At 49.5% G+C, this 12,182-nt stretch overlaps 4 protein-coding genes across 4 annotated transcripts; 2 read left to right on the top strand and 2 right to left on the bottom strand.

Moving 5' to 3' along the window:
- Positions 1 to 1,723: 1,723 nt before the first annotated feature.
- EI90DRAFT_3123141 (uncharacterized protein) lies at positions 1,724 to 3,059 on the bottom strand (the record flags this gene model as incomplete). Its single annotated transcript, XM_039063579.1, has 5 exons — positions 1,724 to 1,802; positions 1,857 to 2,322; positions 2,379 to 2,574; positions 2,626 to 2,858; positions 2,909 to 3,059. 5 exons carry the CDS (start codon positions 3,057 to 3,059, stop codon positions 1,724 to 1,726), a joined length of 1,125 nt encoding a protein of 374 aa, XP_038916618.1.
- A 510-nt stretch (positions 3,060 to 3,569) lies between these two features.
- EI90DRAFT_3056436 (uncharacterized protein) lies at positions 3,570 to 4,347 on the top strand. Its single transcript, XM_039060234.1, has 3 exons — positions 3,570 to 3,799; positions 3,851 to 4,092; positions 4,146 to 4,347. Exons 1-3 carry the CDS (start codon positions 3,734 to 3,736, stop codon positions 4,168 to 4,170), a joined length of 333 nt encoding a protein of 110 aa, XP_038916617.1. The 5' UTR covers positions 3,570 to 3,733; the 3' UTR covers positions 4,171 to 4,347.
- On the top strand, positions 3,951 to 6,199 carry EI90DRAFT_920815 (kinase-like domain-containing protein). Its single transcript, XM_039068242.1, has 12 exons — positions 3,951 to 4,092; positions 4,146 to 4,214; positions 4,273 to 4,447; positions 4,513 to 4,581; positions 4,635 to 4,835; positions 4,899 to 5,084; positions 5,141 to 5,296; positions 5,348 to 5,410; positions 5,467 to 5,643; positions 5,705 to 5,773; positions 5,827 to 6,001; positions 6,078 to 6,199. Exons 2-12 carry the CDS (start codon positions 4,189 to 4,191, stop codon positions 6,086 to 6,088), a joined length of 1,308 nt encoding a protein of 435 aa, XP_038916616.1. The 5' UTR covers positions 3,951 to 4,092; positions 4,146 to 4,188; the 3' UTR covers positions 6,089 to 6,199.
- Positions 6,200 to 8,938: 2,739 nt separating this feature from the next.
- EI90DRAFT_3123139 (uncharacterized protein) lies at positions 8,939 to 11,198 on the bottom strand (the record flags this gene model as incomplete). Its single annotated transcript, XM_039063578.1, has 6 exons — positions 8,939 to 9,058; positions 9,121 to 9,885; positions 9,946 to 10,147; positions 10,201 to 10,389; positions 10,440 to 10,761; positions 10,832 to 11,198. 6 exons carry the CDS (start codon positions 11,196 to 11,198, stop codon positions 8,939 to 8,941), a joined length of 1,965 nt encoding a protein of 654 aa, XP_038916615.1.
- Between the last annotated feature and the right edge of the window lie 984 nt (positions 11,199 to 12,182).

Genomic DNA, 12,182 nt, shown 5'->3' with positions numbered 1-12,182 from the left:
TTTGTTCCGTTCTCACCGAATCATTGCAATCGTCCCAACATGGCTGAAAGGGGATATTATGAACAATACTGTCCATATCTGTGTTGATCTCCTCCTCAGCGCAAACACTAACCGCGCGAATGCGGTGATCCTGTGGTGCTATGTACTGCATCTATCTTTACGTGAAGTTACGCTTTCAGAAGCTGTGGAAATACCCCGGAAAGCTGTGTGCCCCCAAGCCCCAAGCCCCTAGCTTCGATATCATGCTGCTCAGATGTAATCCATTTGAGATTTGAGCCAGATCGATTGTTCACTGAAGATGCACCGTGTGTGTGTGACACATCGTCGTCTGACTTGGACGAGCGTCTCGTTCTTCTCGCTTCAGGGTTTAGGGGTCACCTCAGTTCTCAGGTCAAGGTTCGATTGGTTAGGCAACCCTAGGCTCAACAAGAGAAGCCCGCGACGACGAACGTTGGACATCCATCTCATGAAGAATCTGGTTTGGGTCGAAGGCGAGTCTAGTCATCCTGTGTGATCGGAATTGCTTTGCAATATCAGACTGATCTTGTACAGAGCCCAAGCGCCTGTCTCTCCTTGGTTTCCCATCCATCAGAGGACTCCCGAAATTTAGCGAATACCTCGTTTATCGATGGTCTGAGGTTGCCTCAGCGTCCAGCATCTCTTGACCCGATACCTCTGAATTTCCCATGATTTTCCTCGCAAATATTAGCATAACCTCAAAGGAATCCGCTACCAGATTCTGAATTCCGTGTTCTCTACATCGATCGTTGGATTCCCAAGCCCCGAGCTTTCACAATGACGGCTCCTATCAGCCTTCAGTCTCGTCTTGTCTCGTCTCGTCTCGTCTCAGCTCGTCTCGTCTCGCCTGGTCTCGTCACGTGTAGTCTAGTCTAGTCTAGCCCTAGTCTAGTCTAGCCTCATCTCATCTCATCTCATCTCGTCCAGTCTCGTCCAGCACATTTCTCATCTCGTCTCATCTCATCTCGTCTCGTCTCATCTCGTCTCGTCTCGTCTTGTCTCGTCTCGTCTCGTCTTGTCTCGTCTTGTCTCGTCTCGTCTCATCTCGCCTAGTCTCGCCTAGCCTAGTCACGTGTAGTCTAGTCACGTGTAGTCTAGTCTAGTCTCGTCTAGTCTCGTCTCGTCTAGCCTCGTCCAGTCTCGTCAAGGTTTCCTTACTTCCAACATGGTCAACCCCCTGGAGAAATCGGTGAGCGACTGGGGAGGAGTCTGAGGTTACCTCCGCTTCCGCCCATCGTGAAAACTTGTGTGGGCACTCTTTGTGCCTCCTGCTGCCGATTTCCTTTTGCTTGCTTACGCTTATAAACCGGGCTGCAACAATGCCATTCACTCCTCTCATTGCTGCCTGCCGCCTCGCGCTCTTCTCGCGAGACTTTCATCTCCTACCTTCCTCCCCGATACTCCACCCCTGCTTGTCTTCTATTTCCTCTCCCTGCCTGTGTTTTTTTTTCCTGTTCTGTGTTTCTCATTCTGTCGTGCACACTACTGTTAAGTGTCGGTAAGTCCTTTTTCTTTCGTCCCTTCTGTTATCCTTTGACTGCTACTTTCCATTGTATGTACATTAGTTTATCCTGCTGTGCTGCACCCTGGATGGCGTTGCTCGCCCGCCACCAATTTATTATGGACCAACGAGGTCGGCTTGTATGTCTTACAGCGTAGCGGAGTTGGCCGAAATTCATTCGTCTCGTGTAAATCCATCGGGGGTTCATGCCTTCCTAACCTCAGCATCATCCCAGGCAGTCATGATGAGTCCCGATTTGTACATAGTGGGCACTGCACTTGTACTGAGACAGGGTAAGGAATGATAGATCTGACGCGCAGATGACGGGAAGGCATACCTCTCCTGTAGCGCAAGAAGTGCCCTGTCAACGGTCGTATCCGCACCATCAAGATCACCTCCCTCACGCAGACCCTCAGCCTCCCTAAATACGGCCAGTGCATCTTCAGCCGATTGAAGGGCCTGATCCCATTTACCCAAACTCTTCAAACCCCGCTTCTCCCCCTTTCCTGGCAATCGATTGTTATATGCCTTCAAGCCTGCGATATATGCGCTCAGCATCACGTCGAAGATGGTCTCACATATGCAGCGAAACTGGAGAATCCAAGGAAGAGGAGTTTCCATGCGCACAAAGTCATGCATTTCCAGGCCACGCCGGAGGTGCTTCGGATCTCCATGAAAGCAGCCACGTAGAAAAGTTCGATTTGGCGTTCTTTCGTACTTGAAAAATTCGAAGGACCAGCCATCGAAGAAAATGCAGTGGATAGGTAGAGAAAAATCGTGAGAGAGGTTGCTGGCGTCGCAACCTGTACATCTCAGATGCCAAATGTAGAAAGTGCAAACCTGAAGCGCTGAGGCTTACCATCACCTTTGGCTATGACCTGAGCAATAGCCTTCAAACGTTCTTCATCATTGAACACTTTCGGCTGTATCTCAATGAAAAGAACCGCGACAGCGCCAAAAGCTTTGAAGTAGTACTCGATGCGACCCTGCGTAGCTGTGGTCTCTGGGTCATTCCTTAGCGTGAAAGTGAACTCCTTGACGAGGTGGTTGAAAATCTGTTGGTTGCGGTGAGCTTTTGGAGCGCGAGAGAATCAGCGCATCCTCACCGGAGAGAAGAATCTCGATCTCGCCTCTTCTGTCTTATGCTCATGAGGGGGCCCGTGCTGCATTAACAAGATATCTATGTCCATCACAATCGACTTGAAAAGATCTGTGGGAATACGAGAGCGGTGGATTTCAAAGGTTCCAATGTCTTTCAACGCATTCCAGGGTTCAAGTCCGACGAGAGGAGCGACGTCATCGTATGTCACTTTGGAGAAGCCAACTCCCACACCATGTTCTATGTCACTCGTTAGCACACCAGACCCCAGCACAAAGATAGGGACAAACCTGAGTCGTCATCTTCTATTTGGACATCGAGACTAAACTGTTTCACGAGACGACGTACAACAGTCAAGGCGGCATCTGGTGTATCAGGGGCAGGAATGTCTGTGGGTGTATCCGCCGCACCAGTGTTATGCCGTGGCCTCTTAGGTGCCATTGTGGTGAATGTCTGAATGAAGTTGAAGTTTCTGGGCCCCCGCTTAGGTCCATTCAGAAACGGCCTCAAATCTTGAGTCTCACTGCCTCATTTGCCAGGCCAATCCGACCCTCAAATCGCCCGGACATATTAACGTCACTCTCGCTGTAAGCGACCACTTATGGCAGACCTCCTGGTCTTCCTCTATCAATCACTTCCATTTCAACCCAGGTTACGACGAGGCACTGTCTGGCAATCGAGATTGGTTACCTACGCAAGCACTCTAGTCTCGTGAAAGGGGGAAGACAAAAAACTTGTGTCCTGTCGTTGTTGTTGTTGTTGTTGTTTATTCTGGATATTTATCCTGCAAACTTTAGGCTGCTCGTGAGAGCGCCGAGGGCAGGGTCGGAATAAATACACGAAAATAAAGTGAGAAAATAATAATCTAAGTCCGATTCGAGTGCTCTCATGCGTTCTGACGAGGTTAACTCCGAATGCTGCTCCACTTTTGAGTTGTCGCACTTGTGTCCTGTCGTTGGTCCTGCATTCAATTCGGGTCCGAAAAATCTGCAGAACCTGCTACGAGTTTTAGAGAGGCCGGTCACCTGCCTAGCGTCCGCATTTAATACACTTATTTCACGTTGGACGGTTGCGCTGAGGCCAGCGAAGATCTAACCTGGGTTTTTCGATGGCCGATGATCAACAGCCGCCCTTTAATAGCCTGGCCCCTGCTTACCCTTTTCCCGCCGCTCGTCCTTACGGTGAGTAAAGCTTCAGCGACTTTTGGCATTCTAAACTTATTTCCAGTCTAGGTTCCAACTGCGTGCCGCTCTGCAACCTCGCTCCTTTGTATTGTCATATTGTCATATTGTGCTGGGTTACTCCTTTGCTATCGACTTGAGCGTGGATGGACGCACATTTCCAGACATTCCTCGAGGAGCTGCCAGCCCCAGTGCAGCATTGCAATCTCACCGACAAGATTACCATCAGTGAATGGGCTCAGGTTTACCGCTCCGGATCCCACGGCGATGTGCTCAAGGGGGTCTACGGGGATGTAAATGTCTCTTTACTCAGGCACAATGTTTATGGTTAACACTTCTTCGCCAGGACACTGTGTGCGTCAGAATTTTAAAACTGTCTCCACTCGGGGATGGATCTATCAAGAAGCTTGCACGAGTAAGATTCAATCTCCATCTTTCACTTGTCTGATGTGCATGATGCCTCAGTGGTTCAGGCGCGAGATGACGGCTTGGCTTTCCCTCGACCATGAGAATGTCGTTAAGCCTCATGGGTGGACCCTGGCCACGGAGGAATCGAAGGAATCGATTGGCTTCATCTCCGCTTGGTGCGAAGAAGGCGACTTGCATTCATACCTGAGGACCCATCGGCCAATCAATCGCTACGAGCTGGTGCGTCGATTTCGCGTGCCTCTGCAGCCACTGTTATTACAACTACAACTTTCTCTCCTGCCCAGATTCGAGGTATCTCTCGAGGACTGACCTATCTTCATGAACGGGACGTTGTCCATGGAGATCTAAAGCCGGTATGTTTAAGCCAGAAGGATGGAGGGACTGACGTGAACTCGTGGAGTTACAGTGTAATATAGTCATGCATAACGGCATCCCTAAACTCTGGGGCTATGGACTCGCTTCCATTATCGATGATCGAAATACATATGCCCAGGAATCAGCGGCCTTCACCACTCTCCGATATTGTGCCCCGGAGTTGTTAAACTCTGACAGTGGGTCTCGTGACAAAAAGACGGATGTATGGGCGTTTGGATGTACGGCAGGGGAGGTGAGTTATCAATGAACTTTGCGTGGCTTAATACTGACTTTGGTTGTTGAATGTTGTGTCAAGGTTTTGTATGACAAACACCCATTTCAAGGTATACCTATCTCCCGCCTCTATGCCAAATTAGGAGTCGAGTCTCCTTTCGATTGGGACTCTCAACGTTACCCCGATGAACTCAAAGAACTTGTCCAAGGATGCTTGACTCGCCTTCCCGAAAACCGCCCGAGTATGGAATCTGTCCGAAATGCTCTAGTATGTGTGAACCGATTGCAGTCTGATGAGAATGATCCCACGTATATTTGTAATAGGACTCTGACTTCACTGCACGAAGGCGTGCACAAAGGCGCACTCGGCTCCTTGCGGACCTGGTTGAAGTGCAGCACTGCAATCTCACCGGCAAGATTATCATCGATGAATGGGATGGACGTTCCTATGGCAATGGATTCAAGGGGGTCTATGAAAATGTAAATGCCCATTTGCACAGACACAACGTTTATGGATCACTTATTCACTAGGACACTGTGTGCGTCAAAACTTTAAAACTGCCTGAAGACGGATCTGTCACCGAGCTTGCACGAGTAAGAAGACTCATTCGCTATCTTTCAATGCTTATCTGATGTGCATGATGCCTCAGCGGTTCTCGCGCGAGATAAGCGTTTGGCTTTCCCTCGCCCATGAGAATGTCGTCAAGTTCCATGGATGGACTCTGACTGGGGAGGGGCCGATTTGCGCTAGCCTTATCTCTGCCTGGAGTGAAGGCGGCAACCTCAAGTTGCACCTCAAGTCTCAGTCAATTAATCGTTACGAGTTGGTGCGTCGATTCTTGCCCTCCTCTGCAGCTAGACGTGATTGCATCTTTCTCTTCCGTCCAGATTCGAGGTATCTCTCGTGGATTGGCCTATCTTCATGAACGAGACGTTGTTCATGGAGATTTGAACCCGGTATGTTTAAACCAGAAGGATGGAGAGACTAACATGAACTCGTGGAGTTACAGAGTAATGTAGTCATGCATAACGGCATCCCTAAACTACGCGACTTTGGACTCTTCTCCATTTTCGATAGTTCAACCACACCCGCTCTGGAAACAAGCAGTCTCCCATATTGTGCTCCGGAGTTATACAACGAGAAGGACTTGTGGGACAAACAGACGGACGTATGGGCATTTGGATGTACGGCAGGGGAGGCGAGTTGTCAATGAAATTCCCTTGGCTCAATACTGAATTTGAGCGTTGATCTTCTGTTAAGGTTTTGTATAACAAAGACCCCTTTCACGGGACACCTCCACGTCGTATCTTTTCCAAAATACTAGTCGAGTCCCCTTTTGATTGGGACTCAGAACCTCACCCCGATGGACTTAAGCAACTCATCCAAGGGTGCTTGGCCCGTTCTCCCGAACACCGCCCGACTATGGAATTTGTTCTGATTAGTCTGGTATGTGTGTGAAGCGATTGCGGATGAAATTGCGTAGCCTAATGCCACGTACGTTTGTACTATAGGGCTCTGACTTCTCTGCGCGCGCGCGCACGCCCGAGCACATTAGGGATGACGGGTTGGAAACATTGGGAAGACGCGTTTTACTTGAGTAGAGGCTGGAATTTTGCCTATAAACCCACCTTGCTTGCAAGGTCTCTTTCGCATACACAATTCGTGGGAACTTTGACTTTCCCACATGTTGATATTGGTTTCTTTGGACCATGTGTGCTCTCTGTGCCGGGTTCAAATGTGCTGATTCAACTCATTATATTTTGCTATGCGTGTGAACACGGCTGTGAAAGACATGATTACTTAAAGTTAGTACTAGAGTGCGATGCTGCGACTAGTTGCAAAGTAGCGCCATGTCATGTGCAAGCAAGGTCATGGTTGCGAAGCAACCTTTCTAGTACACAATTCGTGAGAACTTTTACTTTCCCACATGTTGATATTGGTTTCTTTGGACCACGTGTGCTCTCTGTGCCCCTCCGAAATAAACATATGTAATTTGTTATAAATTGTGAACAACAACAGCATCGATCCAATAGGAATTTTCCCCACCTCCTACGTGTTGCTTCGCTCGCTTTCTCCAACCTTTCGTCTTCCACCTCCAGAATGCTACATGCTGGTTGTCTGAATACTTCTCATCGAATTCTCGCAGAAGTCGTATCGTGTCACGTCCAGAGCTCCGAGATAACGCAACATAAGCGTCAGTCCTCCTGTTGGTGGGGGGTGCAATTCAAGGCACCAACACCAGGAAATTGGGAGGCACCTCCTGCACAGTGAGCCAGGAGAGATGTGGGAGTTCGGCCGGGGGGTTCTACCCCATCATGAGAGCCCCAGGAGTGGCTCTCATACTCTCGGTCTCATCTGGTGATATCTGGCTATACTATGCCCATTGCGCCTTTATTTCATCAACCAGTTGACTGCCTTCAGCTGGATGCGGCTTCAACATTCTTAATGAATCCATTTACATGCAGAAGGCGTTCAGATTTCATCCATAACATCAGCCGTCCGTTGGGCATTTTGTCACAGAGAACCTCCCACCTCGCCAGATCTCTGAAACGATACCCGCCAATATCTCTGGTAGCCCAGTCCTCTAAATGGAGTATTGTGAATCCGAATGCAAGCGCCCCGAACTCCACATCTAAGACTGTTCGCCGCGCGGCGCGTTTAAGCTAGGGGTGACGCTCCCTGCGCGTGTGTGTTGAATCAGGTACGCTAGGAAGGCCGCCGTTGGTAGTAGTATGTAGCAGGCCGGTCATGCCGGTCCCCTAAAAGTACGTGCCAGTCTAATCGGTGCTCAATACACAACTTCAAAGCGCGGTCAGCGCGAACCATTCAGCCTTCGGAGTTCTATTCTCATTTCAAACAGAACGCGTGGCTTCGCATTATTTGTTGGGAATTTCGCGGGCACTGCATGTACGTTACGTTCCTCTAGTCATGCTCTCCGAATCAATAGCTTCTTCCTCCTCCGCTCAGATCGTCCCAGTGTGACTGAATGGCAACACTGTTGATCTCTTCCTCAACCCAACCCCCCAAACTCAACGCAATATCGAAACGCCTTGCACATATATCTTCACGCCGTGAAGTTACGCTGTGTGGAAATGTCTCGGATGCAGTGGGGAAGCCCGAAACCCCTCCCAGCTTCAACATCATGCATGCTCAGATGTATCCATTTGAGGATTTGAGCCAAATCGAAAGATGTGTACGTGACACACTGTCGTCTAACTTGGTCCCGGACGAGCGTCTTGTTCTCGTCGCTTCAGGGTTGAGGCCTTGGGTCAAAGACTCAAAGTTCAATTGGCCATGCAACTCTGGGCTCAGTTCAACCAGAAATGCCCAGCGACGAATGTTGAACATCTATCGCATGAAGAATGTAGTTTGATTCAGTTATTGAGCGTGATCGAAACTGCTTTGCAGAACCAGAGTGATCCATCAAACGAAATTTCGTGATTATCCCGTTCATTGATGATCTGGACACTGCACTAGACACCCTCATGGTCAACGGTGGTAGCGGCATGACTGGCACGCGTCTGCGCGAACGCCGGGAGTCGCGCGCACGCTCTTTCGCTGATTGCAAACCGCATGCTAAGTGAGCACCAATCGGAATCCCGCAATTTAGAACTGGCTCCACGATTCGAATCGTGCAAGGATCATGATCAACCGTTGCTGTTTGACCTTAAGAGAATGGGTTGATGCGCCTGCCATAAGTCGCACGCCTTCCTTTGTCCTCTCGGTCTGCATTTGCATTATGTATCATTCCCTCCAACTTCCCGATTCTACGGCAAGCTCGCCAGTCTACCTCGTTGTGCACGCATGTTGGTAGACCTTGGATCTCGTGTAAGCACATCATGCGCGCGCTGAAAACTTCACCATTGTGATTCCTCAAAATATGATACATTGAGACTACATGGTCCGAGAAAATAGCGTGTTGGGATTAGCAAACCAGCAATGACCACGATAAAGCAGAAAAAGACGAGCGAATGAGGGTACAACGTGAACAGAACACAGCAGAAGGGAATGTAATGCACTGGAACAAAGATGTGCAGGATGTCTCAGGCGGTTGCAGCAAACTGACCCATGCTTGAATAAGAAAGCGAAAAGTGAGAGGCTTCTGCCAGCAATAAATGAGGCTACTGTCGATTCCTTGACGATGACGACTTGTTACGAAAACGACCTTTTATCTCAACCTTCCTCTGGCAAGTTGGACATCGGCCTGATACACCTGTCAGCCATGGGTCCACGCATGATTTCTAGTAAATACCGTCTATCAGCAAGAAAAGTCCAAACGAACTACCCGAGAATTTGAACTCACATGGAAGCAATGTCCGCATTCCAACAATCGAAGAGGCTCAGGCTCCCCTGGCGCTGCTTGGCTCGCCATCGGTCCATTGGCGTCAGAGGTAGGAGCAGCAGACGAAGATGAAGGGTCAGAAGCTCCATTCTTTGTCTCTTGATCCTTTTTTCTCGGTGGCTCGTCAAAATCCATCAAACAAATGGCGCAGGCAGCTCGGTTTCCTTCCAACCTGACGAACGGCAATTTAGACTTTTCCCATAAATCCTCCCATTCTTCATCTCCTTCATCTACTTTTGGTGAGGAGTCGCCAGGCTGGGAGGGATATAATATGTTCCTTTGCAATGACCTGTGACGGCGGAGGAAAGCGAAACGGCCCCGTTTCTTGACAGTTCGGGCAGGGGTGGGAGGTAGTTGGGAAATAGGGGAGATCACTTCGAGGGGTTCATCACGAGCTGGCTCCATTCTGACGGACTCTTCAATTTCTATAGTGGGTGACTGGACGGCAGTTGGGGGATAAACATGTTGTTCTTCACCGCCTTCAGGGTCTGCAGGAGCCGGGGACTGAGATTTGGAATTTGCCCCTGTCGACAACGATTGGTCATTGCTGGCTGTGTTGCTGTTGTTGGCTGGCTCCGGAGCAGGTATATACAAAACAAGGGGTATTTTGTCGACAAGCTTTTGAGGCATCTTAGGGGTATCTGGGCTGATATGCCCAGGATCCAGCATCTGACGCGGGCTAATTGGTCGATGGCCAGTGCAAATCAAGACGATATTCAAAGCGATCTGTGCAACCAAGAGCAATTTAACCAATTTAGAATAAAAAAGATGAGGGGGGTGACTCACAAATACGAGAGGCATCAGAATGAATACCGTGAAACAAATCATGAGGAGCTCAAGGATAATCAAGTATGTCAAAGCCAAGATGGCGAAGGTGAGCCACCAGAGATGGGGAGATGATTTTCGGCAAGTCCGAGTGGATGAAAGGAGGAAATAATTCGTCATCGAAAAATGAACCATGACAAGTATCGTGGTAAAATTGTTTAATCTGCGTTGGCGCAAATATTCAGACAACCGTCAAAACCGGGAAGAAAAACGTACCTATCCCATAATTTATCCGACTCAGTGCGAGGCTGAGGCGGTGGCCCATTATGAGCCTGTGTATTATCCAACCCAGCTTCTGGTTGACTTTCAGGAGTCTGAGGGGTGGGCACTTCAGGGATGGACGGCTGTGTTGTTGTCTGCCGCCGTGATCTGTCCGACGAACGGTGCTCGACGTCACCCTCGGGTCTGATAGGTGGGAGTTAGTTGGTCGGGATGGAAGGAAATATCCACATTACCTTGGTCGGGTTCGGTAGAAACCCCAAATTATTAGGCCTATTCCCAGAACTAGTCGGACAAGCCAGACAATGCTCATGGGACCCAGTGGTTTATCACATGCGTCCCACTCTGATATATGGTTGTCTTCGGGACGGGGGGATCGCCACTTGGTGCGACTCATGGCTGCAAAGACGCAGACGATTGCAAGTTGGGCAACACAGAATATGACACGTGCATAGGTAGAGACAAGCCTCTTCCGTGCAGGATCCCCATGTCCGAAGAATGCACGTATGTTTCTATACAAGTTTTGATGCCATGACCGCCTTAGCGGGTCGACTCGCACTGTGACAACATGCCCACAATCCAAGATGCGTGAGAATATAAAAGATAATCAACAGATCAGTGAACTCACCAGGTATTGTCGCGCCCACGCTGTGTCTGGACGTTCGAGGTGGGGTGGAGTGCCTTCGGGATGCATGTCTAGCGCCCGGGGGCAATGTGTGACTTCCCATCGCTGACGATCGAGAACCAGACTGATTCAACGCACTAGGCCCAGCGGGAGTGCTAGGTATGCGGGGAAGACTGGGTAGAGGGGGGGGCAGAAGAGGTTCAGGGAAGAGTTCTTCGTCCAGACTGTTCCTTGGCAGTGTTGTGATATGCCGGTGGAGTTCGATATTTAAGGCGGGCGGTGGGACTTGTATGTCTAAAGGTTCAGCAGAAAGACCTTCCTCACGCACGCTTTGAGAGTCTCGGCGCCCGTCGGACGAATCATTGTCCATCTCTGACAAGTTGGTAATGAACTTCGACAGCGCAAATCGGTTACAGCATGTCGGCTTTTGCTTCCGGCCATACCTCCGCCAGGGGAATCCAAAAATGTCTTAAACCGCAATGTTACATGAGAGAAGATAAAAGGCATACATAGTCCGGAGTTTATTTCCATATTGATTCTGCACAACATATGCAACGTTATAAGGCTACAACATTTCCTCTTTGCCCCAAAAGAACAGCCACGATGGACTCGTAGCGCGTCCCTCCATGGAAGTAATACTCCCAGTCGCTCCGACGAAGCCAGATTACGCATGGGGCCCGTACGCAATAACTGCCGTTCGGATAACGAAGTACAGGTGATAACTGCCGACTATGCACCAAAAATGACGGACTGGTGGCAGAAGTCTCTAGGTAATTCATCGAAGCATCATCCAGATTTTAGTAAAGCAGCTTCGTAAGTGTTAGAAAGGATTAGGGTTTCTCCGAGTGGTCCGGGATCCCGGATTTCTTGAGCTCAAACCGGAGACCTCCCCAAGTGCAGAAGTGCACGGAAGACACGTTAGTGAAAAGAGCGGGCACTATCTAGGGTCGTCGGAGCAACTCACGGATGTGTATGTGGTTTTTCGTCACTAGACTCAATTTCATGAGGGAATTCGACTATGAGCAGCGAATTGATCCTTCATGCACTTCGTACATGCGGACAGCATTTCGGGTCCGAATAGACGCGAGATATGAGCCCTTAATTGATGGAAAGTGTCCAGCAACACCGGAGCGCAAATGAAATGAGCTGCATGCTATGGTAATGGTCATTTGCGAGCCGGGACGTCGGACGCCAAGTTGCACATTTTTCATTCCACGGGGTAACTTTGATCGTGCTAGTAAGCGGGGAGCGCTGGCAAGTACTAGAAGGGAGCAGAGAACACCAAAGTTGTAACTTGTAGCACCTTTCTCATACGATAATCTCTCAGTATTCTGGCTTCTTCCCCGATCCCGAT

The sequence above is a fragment of the Cantharellus anzutake genome (assembly GCF_015039405.1).
Source record: "Cantharellus anzutake strain C23 chromosome Unknown EI90scaffold_21, whole genome shotgun sequence".
NCBI classification, from domain to species: Eukaryota; Fungi; Basidiomycota; class Agaricomycetes; order Cantharellales; family Hydnaceae; genus Cantharellus; species Cantharellus anzutake.
The sequence above is the reverse complement of the archived record's forward strand: the minus strand, read 5'-3'. Positions and strand labels throughout refer to the sequence as shown.